Consider the following 12,651-nt stretch of genomic DNA (forward strand, 5'->3'; position numbering starts at 1 on the left):
ATTTTATTGAACAAATACACTCATTTTAATTATCAGATAAACATGTATTATACAGATATATCTCCCTTAAAGATTGAGTAAATTGTAAGAATTATATTAAATATTTGAGAGAGATAGAAATATAATACAGAAATATACTACAGGAGTGTAACAGTTCAAGGATTCTCATCCTAGTCAACTTATTTGCACTGCCCACAAAATCCCTCAAATTGAATAGATTGTTCTGTGAAAATACAGATTTTTATTTTGGGAATTTGCAAATGTTGATAATCAGTTGATGAAAAAATGATTGAATTAAATATGTTATTGAGGAAAACAACAGTAAATTTTTTTTATTCCATGTGAGACCTGTGTTTTACATGTTTTCAGCTACATCTTCAGCTGATCAATGGAAGACAATAGAATTGCCGGTTAGTGAAACTGTACAAGCAAATGTATTAGAAATCATAAGCCCAAACTTGTTTTATGCTCTACCAAACGGGATGCCAGGTAAGAAACCAAAATTCGAGACATTCTTAAACGCATCTTTTAAACTGTAAAATGAAAGTGCTGGTCTTGAATTCCTTAGGAAGTGAAGGGGAAAAGAGGCTCACTGTTTTAAGGAAGAACTGATAAAACACTTAAGGCAAATTTAGTTATAAAACATGAGTGGGGGCCAGGTGCAGTGGCTCATGCCTGCACTTTCGGGAGGCCGAAGTGGGCAGATCACAAGGTCAGGAGTTGGAGAACATCCTGGCAAATATGGTGAAACCCTGTCTCTACTAAAAAATACAAAAAGTAGCTGGGTGTAGTCCCAGCTACTCAGGAGGCTGAGGCAGGAGAACTGTTCAAACTCAGGAGGCAGAGGTTGCAGTGAGCAGAGATCATGCAACTGCACTCCAGCCTGGGAGACAGAGTGAGACTCTGTCTCAAAAATAAATAAAAAATTTAAAAAAAAAGTGGGAACATGAAGGGAAGCCCCACTACAGTCAGCACTTACCTATCCAGTAGCCTGGTCTTGGTAGTCTATACCTTTTTAATAACAAAGGGTCCTTAATTACTGTATAATTTCTTATTTAAAAACACATTATCTATATTGAATCTTATTTACTGTTTTAGATATATTGAAAGACTTTGTAATCCATCCGTAATCATAGTTTTACATCTTAGAGGCTTAGAGAAGCGTTTCACACTGGAACCAACCATGAAGAAAAGTAGCATGTGGAAGTTTAATTTTCATTTTTTTGTTTCATCAAAGTTTACAATTAAGGAATATCTTAAATGTATATGACTTTATTCTTGTAGTATCTGAATAAAAGTTAGTGCAAGTTGAATGCAGTCTTTTTAGAATAATTTGCAGACACTTTTAAGGCTGAAAAAAATGAACCTTTGTTTCAAATTGTCAAAGTTAGAACTGTGGTAATGCCAATAACTGCTCTTAAATTTTATCTCTAATACTACAAAATTACCTTTATTCCGTGTATTAAAAAGCAGGAGCTTAGGGTTTTTTTACCCTGACAACATGTGGTATGATGAATTGGAAATATTATTGAGAAAAAGTTTATTAAGTATAACACTCACTGAAAAGTACACTAAACAATTGTAAAAATACCGCTTAATAAGTTTTCACAGAGTGAACAAACTCGCATAACCACCCTGATCAAGAAATTAATCCACCAGAGGCTTACTCCCTATTCCCGCCTAGTATTGATTGCATCCCTTCTGCAAATGGCAACTAGTTGTGGGTATATTTATTTTTAAATACAATGTATATTGCATATACATGTACATATTTTAAATATGCATATTTTAATACGCAAAGGATTTTTTGATTAGACTTGCCATTCTTTCGTATACTGTCAATAGTAACATTGGAAATTTTCTTAACAGAAGATTGTTTTTATATGTTTTAGAAAATCAGGAAAAGCTCTGCCTATTGACAGCTGAATTATTAGAGTACTGCAATGCTCCGAAAAGTCGACCACCCTATAGACCAAGAATTGGAGACGCATGCTGTGCCAAATACACAGGTAAGGTTCTTTTAGGGAAAATATTTGAGGAAAGGTATTGGGTCTGTTTTCTTTTACATGATACTATGTAGATTTTGATGTTTTAGCTGCATGTTTCATTTGGTTTAGGTAGAGAAGGAAGGCAGTGTTGTGGACTTAATTCATATTATTCAGCTTTTCAATTCTATGTAGATTATTTTTAGGCAAGAATATAGGTAGATTTGTACAAGTCTGTCAGTACTTAACAGATAACCAGCTTGAGATAACCACATTCTATTCTAGTGGATCAGTCACATTACATTTATTTATGGAGGGGTTGCAAAGAATTTATAGGGCTCTATATGTGAATGTACTAAAAGAAGAATGAAATGCCTCAGGGAGCCAGGCTTATTGATGAGGGTATACTTTGATCATTATCCATTTTAATATTTCATTTTAACAAATTTCTTAAGCTAACATAAATAACACTTGAAGTAAATATTGTGATTTACCTCTGGGATCAAGGTTAATGGGAGTGGAGCCAGGTTGTAGGGCTGCTTCATGGTCCGCAGTCAGGTCCAGTTGGTGGGCCTGTGACTGGGAGCATGGATAAGCATGGCTCCTGCCAGTCGTGGCTGGTGGCAGGATGGCAGCCAAGTGGGGCTAGAGCTGAGTTCACCTGGTGACAGGGCTGCTTCCAGTCAGCAGCTGAGAACGAGGTCTTAAAAGTCTGCCACTGGGGAATAGGCCTGCCTTCTGAAAGAGCCCTCTTCAATCTTGGGCTCCAGTGGAGTTTCAGATCCCCCGTCTGGATCCCAAACCTCTTAAAAAGCATTTTTGTGGCTAGATGGACACCAAAGTACTTTTGTTGAGGGACACAAGTTGGGGACCTTCAAACTTCATGGTCTTACAGATGTCACTAGTTTTTTCTTTTGTATGACAACTGGATCTACATTTTCTCTCCCTTTCTTCCCAGAAAAAATCATAATTTTTGGTTCAGTAAGTATTCTGTTTTACTTCATTAGGACTGCATAAACACTATAGCTGAGCTGCGTAGTATATTACAATTACATTCTCTTTTGCCACTTTGTTGTTAGTGTTCTATATACTTTGACTATTTATTTCCAGTTCTCTATATTAGCGCAAACTCCCCAGAACACTACATGTACTTTATCAACTTTTACCATATTGACGGCATCTTCAGCCTTCCAACCTGCTTCTGTGCAGGCTGCTTGTCCCCCAGACCTGGGCTGTTAGCCTGGGTTTTTCCTCACCATGCTGAGGACTGTTTCAGCACTGCCCCCTGGTTTCCAGGACTGCCCCACTGTGTGTTAGCTAGATTGCTTCCTCCCTCGCCCCACCGTGTTTTTTGGACCCCTGATTTCCCTTTTGATTTACTCCCATGTTTTGGCGGATCCTGTCCTCCAGAAGTTGAGAAAAGGTGCACGTAAGATAAATTTTCTGTTAGCGCCCATATTTGAAAAAGTCTTTATCCTAATAGTTAATTGATAGGTTGCCTGGATACAGAATTCAATTGGAAATCACCTTCCCCTTACAATTTTGAAGGCACTGCTTTCCTTGTGTTTTAGGTGTTGGTGTTTCTGGTCAAAAGATTGATGTTATTCCGGATTCCACAAACGTCGTACATTTTTTCTCCCTTTCTGGAACTGTTAGTATTCTCTTCACCTGTTTTGAAATTTATGATGTGACCTTAGTATGGTGTTTTTCTTTCTGCCATTGTGCTGGGCACTCAGTGGGTGGACCCTTTAAATCTGGAAATTCATGAGCTTCAGTTTGAGAAACTTTCCTGAATTAATGCTTTTATTTCCTTTTGTTTTCTTTTCAGAGCTTCAAGTCTTCTAATGCTGAATTTGAACTCTTCTGTTAAACATCCTCTTCTCTCTTTCATCTTTTTTAATACTACCCTGTTCTTCTTTCAAGGGTGGAATGTCAGTTCTCCAAGGATATTATTGTCAGTCTTCTAATGTTCATTGCCATCTTCCTCCTTCGCCTTGGTTTCCCTAAGGTCCTATTTTGTTTTGGTCTCCTCTGCGATGTTAGAGGCTTTCTTCAAATCTCTGATGATCCTGTGCTGTTCCTGTATTTAAGATGGGGCACTGAGAAGTTATTGGGAAGTCGCTTTGAGAGCGGGCAGGAGCTTGTCCTGGTGGCCTTCACTGTGGGTGATGTGGTTGTGCCATTTCACTGTGGACTTCGAGTGTCAGCATCTTGATGGGCTATTGTGGGGGCTGGTTGCCTCCTGCCTGAAGCGTACAGCTTGCCTGCCAGTGTTAAACTGTCCATGGTCTGGTCTGCTCTGCCTTACGTTCTCTAGTCCATCGCCTCTGTGGTTCATCCTCTCAGGAGAGGAAACCTCCAGTCTTCTTTACTCAAGTAGAAGCATTATTAAAACATGGGAACATAAAGCTCACCATTCTCTTTAGTAACTTTAAAAATAGGTGTTACGTGTAAATGAGTTTATGAGCTAAAGCCTTTTCAGATGTCTTTGCAAGTAACTGCTTCCTTAGCCAATCTTCATTTCCAACTCCATCTTAACTCCAACTTTTGAATGGTAACACCAATTGTTAAGGCTTTAGGGGTTGGGGATCTGTGATGCAAGCTGGGATGCATTTTGGCTTCCCCACTGCCAACTGTGATTGAGCTACCATGGCTCTACTAGATCATTTTCATTCAGGCATCTACTTTCCAGCTTCCAGTATTCTGTTGTCTTTTCTCTTGTTCTCTATTCTTGTGGTTTTATGCATTAAAAAAAAAAAAATCCTATTAAGGGTTGGGCGTGGTGTCTTACGCCTGTAATCCCAGCACTTTGGGAGGCTGAGGCGTAGCATAGCTTGAGTTCAGGAGTTCAAGACCAGCCTGGGCAGCATGACAAGACCCTATCTCTACCAAAAATAAACAATTAGCTGGGCATGTGGTATACACCTGTAGTCCAGCTACAGGTAGTCTCATCTCAGAAGCTGAGATGAGAAGATCGTTTAAGCTTGGGAGGCGGAGGTTACAGTGAGCCAAGATTGTGTCGCTGTACTCCAGCCTGGGCTACAGAGCCAGACCCTGTCTCAAAAAAAAAAAAAAAAAATTACATTTTTAGTGGGAGTGTAGAGGTAAATGCTTTATTTAATTTTAATTGTAACCAGAAATTTTGGTATGGATGTTTAAGTGATGTAAATATAATAACTATGAATAACTCTCTTAAGGTAGGAGGAGTCACTAAGTTCTTACTGAGATTCCATTATATTTTCAGGTGATGATTTTTGGTATCGTGCAGTTGTTCTAGGGACATCAGACACTGATGTGAAGGTGCTCTATGCAGACTATGGAAACATTGAAACACTGCCTCTTTGCAGAGTGCAGCCAATCACCTCTAGCCACCTGGAGCTTCCTTTCCAAATTATCAGATGTTCACTTGAAGGTAGACCGCTAAGTCACTTTCCAATTTAGGTGCATGGTTTTTTTTCCTCTATATGTTTCATAGCTCTAAGTCAATCAAATGGTATTTCTAGTAACTGCCTAAATATTTTTAAAATTAAGAGAGTTTTCCATTAAGTTTTACATCCTTTATTTTTTATTGAATTCTCACAAAAACTGTACTCAATCAGTCTTCGTTTTATAGGTTAGTTTCAGAGGATCAGGGTTCAGAGATTCAGTTTTGCACCTTGTTCAGGCCAGGATGTGAACCAGGGTATCTTGTGTCCGTGAAGCAGGGTGTCTGACCTCTCAGTTGGGGTCTTCCTGCTTTGTCACATCTCTTTAGGGACTAGGGCATTCAGATAACACCGTTTCTGGCTACCTTATTATATATAATAAATCTGCATATATTCAACTCCTCAGTTGGAATTTGAAAAAAGGGAACAAAAATACTTAAAGTAGCTTTTTACTGTTACTCTGATATCTTTATGCAAAGGACTTGCAGATACTACCATACTGATTGCCTTATGGTCCTCTTTGGTTTTGACTCAGTTGGAAAAGTATCTTAGTTTTTTGTTTCTCCTGTTGGAATATATGAAGGAGACACGTGTCTGTTTCATGCCCTCTAGTCCAAGATTAATGCTTGATGCCTTGTTAGGTGATCAATAATATGTATTGAATAAATTTGCCTTTTGTAATGCAACAGCAGTAGTACATCAAAGCATACTGAAATCCAGCTGAATCCAGTAAGCCTTTTGCTTGTTATTCTTACATAATTTATCTAAATACTATCTTTTTAAAAGGAACTAAAAGACTGTAATATCCATCTTTTCCAGGATTGATGGAATTGAATGGAAGCTCTTCTCAATTAATAATAATGCTATTTAAAAATTTCATGTTGAATCAGAATGTCATACTTTCTGTGAAAGGAATTACTAAGAATGTCCATGAGGTGTCAGTGGAGAAATGTTCCGAGAATGGGACAGTCGATGTAGCTGATAAGCTGGTGACGTTTGGACTGGCAAAAAACATCATACCTCAAAGGCAGAGTGCTTTAAATAAAGGTATTCTTTTCAAGTGTTACTAATAACAGGTGTTAAGTATGAGGAATAACAATCAATTTAGTTGACTTGACCTTTCCTCACCTCCTGTGCCATACTCTCCTCTTCTCCTCCACAAATCCAGTGGCAGGGCTCTCATTCCTGTGGCTGCCTGGGAGGGACGCCTTGACAGAGGCAGTCCTCTGAGTCCAGATGGTCCTCAGCACTCGGCAGCACTGCTGGGGGATTGACACCAAGAGCTTTGGAAATGCCAGGTGTTCTGCTGTTCCCTATTTCCAATTTGCTTTTTGATCCTGTTGAAAATGAGAAGTCCTATTCTTGAGATTGCATCTTCCTGGTACTTGATAAGATATATATTTGACAGACCTGGCCTCAATCAAAAGGAGAAATTCCATATGTGATAGACAAAGAACCTAAACCTTGGAGACATAGTTGTTAATATGGTCAAATCCAGACCACGGTAGTAGATAATCTCAAAGCCCAAATGGATCCATCCAGGTCTTTGTAGTTGGAACCCAGGCACAAGGGTCAGAGCTATCTATATATGTTTAGACTCCCAAGTTCTTCTTCTTTACATTATATGTAGTCTAATGACTTTTTTTTTTTTTTGTATTTGCTTTTAGAAGAGATGTATGGGATGAATTGCTGCTGCACAGAGTTACAGAAGCAAGTAGGTAAAATTTCCTTTAAGTGAAATTCAACTCCTAATGTTTTTAGAAATTAAATCATATGCTTTCCTTTTCACCCACAGGTTGAAAAACATGAACACATTCTTCTCTTCCTCTTAAACAATTCAACAAACCAAAATAAATTTATTGAAATGAAAAAACTGTTAAAAAGTTAAATAAGATAAATTTGATGTTTTTTTCTCTTTTGTGGTCACCGGTGTGACATCTTCAGGTATATTGTCCGGATAGAGCTAACGACGTGAAACCTATTTTAAGGCTGGACTTTTGTGGTTTAATGACCTGAGGTTTGGTTATCATGCTTCTGCTGTCTTTGTAGCTTTGGTCTGATCATTTTCCTTTGCCACTGCTAAGGGAACTGAGCCCCCTAGGGCGTTCCAGTTATAATAGCCTTTCTTCGTTGTTGCTTGATTTTGAGAATGCCCATGTTATTGATACGTGGATGGACCTGTAAAAGTTGTTGTGATGTAAAGCTTAGCCTCAGATTTTTTGTCTAGATTTGAAATTAGCTCAGATCTCACTTACACACATTGCTGTAAATATGTTTAGTGCTTTTTGTGAGGATTATCCAAAGGGCCAAGAACGGAAAGTGGGCTGCACTGAGGGTATGTTTCATTTCAAAACATACTTCCTGCTTTTGGCTGTGGTGATTCTAGTGTCTATAAAGAACATACTGGTGAGTTTTAAACCAGTAATTCCTCCTCCCACCCTGACTTTTTTTTTTTTTTTTTAACTGTTTGGAATCCTTTGTTGTAAGATGACTCTCAGAAATAAATTTTTGATTAAGAGCCAATTAGAACTTGTAATCAGGGCTGGGCATAGTGGTTCAGGACTGTAATCCCAGTACTTTGGGAGGCCAAGGTGGGCAGATCACCTGAGCCCAGGAGTTCAAAACCAGCCTGACCAACATGGCAAAATGCTGTCTCTACTAAAAATACAAAAATTAGCTGGGCATGGTGGTGTATGCCTGTTATCCCAGCTACTTGGGAGGCTGAGATGGGAGAACCGCTTGAATCCAGGAGGTGGAGGTTGCAGTGAGCCAAGATTGCACTACTGTACTCCAGCCTGAGTGAGACTCCATCTCAAAAAAACAAAAAACAAACTTCTGATCTCAGAATGAAGTTGTCCTTCTTACAGTTGTTACAGTTCCAGCCAAAGGCAAAGAAACTTTGGTTTACTTAATATGTGCACTTTTGTTGGCTAACAAGCAGTTTATATTAGACTGTTTGGAAATAGCCCAAGAGGTAGCCATATTACTCTTTGTGAATCTCTTATGGGTGTAGTAACTCTTAAGGAAAAACCAACTGTGTTAAAACATAATTCCCATGTGGTAATATGACTGTTCTGTTGTTTTTTAAGAAAGATTAAACTGAATTCTAAGCTAAACATAATTAATGCAAGATCAACTGTCTTCTTACGTTTCCGCTTACAAATTTTGGGTGATTACAGTTTTCAGTATTTTCTAGTACATTGTCTTAATACTACTGTTTTGCATGTTTTAGCTTAAAATCTTTTTTTTTTTTTTTGAGTCTTACTCTCACCCAGGCTGGAGTGCAGTGGCATAATCTCCGGTCACTGCGACCTCTGTCTCCCAGGTTCACACAATCCTTGCGCTTCAGCCTCCCAAGTAGCTGAGACTACAGGCACACACTGCCACACCCGGCTAATCTTAAACTTAATTTAGGTGATTTTAATTTAATAGATTAAGGAACATACAATGACATGGATTTCTGGAATTTAATCCTAGTACCAAGTCATTATATTTTTAACCAAGTTGGTTGGCCTGTTTGTGCCTCTTATCTGTATAATAGGCCTTTTTCAATAAGTTTATTGAGAGTGCTTACATCTATACCTTAAGGTGAAATTTCATTGTTTCTTGATTGATTTAAGACAGGGCTTAGGAGCTTTCAAAGGAAAACTTGATTTAAAGCATAGTAGTTGAACTGGATTTTTCCCTACTGTGGGAATACATATTTTGTTTACTTTTGAATACAGTGTCATCCCTTGTGTTTGGGTAGTGCATATTTACAAAGCACTTTTACATCTACTTACATATTTAATCTCCACAATACCCTTGAAAATAAAGTAGGACCCATTTTACAGTTATGGAAGTTGAGGCCCAGAGAGGGTTATATGACTGTGCAAAATCACACACAAACTGAAATTAGGTCTTAACAACTCAAAACTGAGTTCTCTAACTTGCATTAGCTGCTATATGTACAGTATCCTTTTAGATCAATTCCATAGGGCATGAAACTAGAGGATTACCTTATTAGGAAAAAATGATGTACATGGTTGCTTAAGCATTACTCCATTGTGGTGAAAATACAGCTGAGTACTCCTTTGAATTGTTCTTGGAGATGGAATGGGTGTAAAAATGTATTTTGGCTGGGCACAGTGGCTCATGCCTGTAATCTCAGCACTTGGGGAGGCTGAGGCGGGCAGAACACATGAGGCCCAGGAGTGTGAGACCATCCTGGCCAACATGGTGAAACTTCATCTCTATCAAAAAAAAAAAAAAAGAAAAAAATAGAATTAGCCAGGTGAGGTGGTGTAAACCTGTAGTCCCAGCTACTGGGGAGGTTGAGGCAGGAGAACTGCTTGAACCTGGGAGCTGAAGGTCTCGGTGAGCCGAGACGGCACCACTGCACTCTAGCTTGGTCAACAGAGTGAGAGCGTGTCTCAAAAAAAAAAAAAAAAACCAACTGTGTATCTCACCGTCTCTGGAGAAATTTAGTTGTTACAAATTTAATTGTAAAATTGCTAAATTAGAAGTACTATGATGATAAGAACATAAAACCCTTGGTTATCTGTTGCTCAGGTGATAAATGTTTCAACACACAAGTTAATGTCAGATATCTTTTCTATATGAAGGAGAGTGCAAACAGCTATATTTTATATTCGTGAAGGGTAGTATAAAAAGCTCTCCTTAGTATATACCATGCTATGTTGTGGTGGTTAATTTTTTCTTAACTGACATTTCTGACTTAAATGTGTAATTTCAGTTAAAAGTGAATATTTGCTTTGCTTGTATTTGAAATTAAGAGCCACAGCAATATTTAGTTTTTGTATAAGGCGTAACGGCAGTTGATTTTTTTCTTTTTCAGAAATAGCCTCTCTTGGAGGTAAACACTTAAAGGAATCCGCAAAGGCTAGACTTAGGAGAGAAAGTACAGTACCTGGTGTTTTTGTTTGTGGGAACCTTTTCTTTTTCCAATTTCTCTGTAACGACCTTCTATGTTTTTGCTTGCCTGCCATTCTCTTACTAGGCTGGTAGTTTTTATTTTCCTCTAAATTCTTCACATCAAATAAATAAGTATTGTGTAAAAAATTCATACCAAATCTATAAGATTACTGGCAAGGAATACATAGGGGCTTCCTACTATATGTGTAACTTTTTATTACTAAAAGGTACTGAAGAAAGGCCAGGTGTGGTAGCGCACACCTTTAATCCCAGCACTTAGGGAGGCTGAGGAGGCCAGGAGTTCAAAGTCACAGTGAGCTATGAGAGTGCCGCTGCACTCCAGCCTGGGTGAGAGATCTTGCCTCTAAAACAAAAAACAAAAACTAGTTGGTGGATGTGAGTTTTATTTTTTATATGTTTGAAATAATTTATAATATTCACTGCATTCTCTGTCTTCTGCCTCTTCCACATAATAAATGTCCTTAGCTTTCTTGTTTCTTTGTTATTTTCTCTTTTCCTGTCCACTTGGAGGTCATCAGTTTCTTTCTCTCTGAATTGGATTACTTTTCTTTTGGCCTTTGGGCACAGAGTCTGTTTGACCTCTGGACCCCTCTACCTGGAGAAGGAACTTTATCTTCCCTGTCCTGCTGTCCGCACCCTTAGAAACCTGTAGCCAGTTAGATTTTTGTTGTAGATAGAATTTGCTGTTTCTGAAACCCAAATACAGTTATCAGTTTAAGGTAAAAAGACAAGAGTATATATTTTTCCTGAAGCATATAAAATAATCTCAGGTAAACCACACACATGCAGGATTATGGGCCAGCTGAATTTGCTGCCAACTCCAAAGTTTGAATTTTTTCATGATTTAACTGTCAGGCTATGAAACCTAAGATGCTTACCACCAACTTGTGGCAGATACTTTAAAAATACTTTTTTATTTTTTGTGTTTACTGGCAATGTATGTTGGCTAATCTGTTAGATTAAATGGGATTTTTCCTCATGTAAAAGTTGTCAAACACAGATGTGCTTCTGTTAGCTATAAGTTCATGCTGCTTTGCTCAATAAAATTATTTCACTTCCCAACCAGCTTTCTCTTTCATTCTTACTGCAGCCTTTTTTTTTTTTTTTTGGTGCCAATTTAATTTTCTTTCTTTTCTTTCTTTTTTTTTTTTGGTGCATTTTAGGTTTTGGGGTACATGTGAAGAACATGCAAAATTGTTGCATAGGCACACACGGCAGTGTGATTTGCTGCCTTCCTCCCCATCACCTATATCTGGCATTTCTCACCATGCTCTCTCTCCCCAGCTCGCCACCCCCCACTGTCCCTCCCTATTTCCCCCTGACGGACCCCAGTGTGTGATGCTCCCCTCCCTATTTCCATGTGTTCTCATTGTTCAACACCCACCTATGAGTGAGAACATTCGGTGTTTGATTTTCTGTTCTTGTGTTAGTTTGCTGAGAATGATGGTTTCCAGGTTCATCTATGTCCCTACAAAGGACACGAACTCATCGTTTTTGATGGCTGCATAGTATTCCATGGTGTATATTTGCCACATTTTCCCTGTCCAGTCTATCATCGATGGGCATTTGGGTTGGTTCCAGGTCTTTGCTATTGTAAACAGTGCTGCAGTGAACATTTGTGTGCATGTGTCCTTATAGAAGAACAATTTATAATCCTTTGGATATATACGCAGTAATGGGATTGCTGGGTCAAATGGAATTTCTATTTTTAGGTCCTTGAGGAATCACCACACTGTCATCCAGAATGATTGAACTAATTTACACTCCCACCAACAGTGTAAAAGTGTTCCTATTTCTCCACATCCTCTCCAGCATCTGTTGTCTCCAGATTTTTTAATTTTCTTGTATGTACAGGGAGAATTAGAAACTTAATTTGTTCATACTGTCGGTTTTTTTCTAACCACGGAGGAAGTACAGACAAGACTATGGAATCACAAAATTGCCCTTTTATTAAGGAAAATTAGAGAAACAACTCAAAGAACACAGAAAATCAGGAGTCAAAATTTGTCTTCAAATTGTAACATTTTATCCTATGGTACTAGACATTTGAATAGGAACTGTTTTAATTAAAGGGAGTTTAATGTTATTAGCTGATTCAGCTAATTTGCCTTGGTCTCCAAAAAAGACTAATATCTATAGCACTAGTCTCACAGATAGGTGGGTTAAATGTCTCCTGGATTAATTAGACATACTGGATCATCAGGTCTTTCTTCTGAGTAGATTTAACATGTTTCTGATTTTAATTAACGTGCCAGCTGCATGTTTCATTTCATGAATATTTGAGCTCCAGCTGAGTCTGACATTGA

General features: G+C 38.3%; 1 protein-coding gene across 1 annotated transcript in view; it reads left to right on the top strand.

Moving 5' to 3' along the window:
* Positions 1–8,000, top strand: part of TDRD1 (tudor domain containing 1) — a 42,168-nt gene extending 34,168 nt beyond the window's left edge. The window contains exons 19-24 of the mRNA XM_032281701.1: positions 370–489; positions 1,893–2,009; positions 5,230–5,397; positions 6,230–6,457; positions 7,078–7,124; positions 7,206–8,000. Coding sequence (XP_032137592.1) covers positions 370–489; positions 1,893–2,009; positions 5,230–5,397; positions 6,230–6,457; positions 7,078–7,124; positions 7,206–7,298 — 773 coding nt within the window. The 3' untranslated portion in view covers positions 7,299–8,000. The remainder of the gene's footprint in view (positions 1–369; positions 490–1,892; positions 2,010–5,229; positions 5,398–6,229; positions 6,458–7,077; positions 7,125–7,205) is intronic.
* The last annotated feature ends 4,651 nt before the right edge of the window (positions 8,001–12,651 follow it).

The sequence above is a fragment of the Sapajus apella genome, unplaced genomic scaffold, assembly GCF_009761245.1.
Source record: "Sapajus apella isolate SASKATOON/1434 unplaced genomic scaffold, GSC_monkey_1.0 scaffold13, whole genome shotgun sequence".
Taxonomy (NCBI): Eukaryota; Metazoa; Chordata; class Mammalia; order Primates; family Cebidae; genus Sapajus; species Sapajus apella.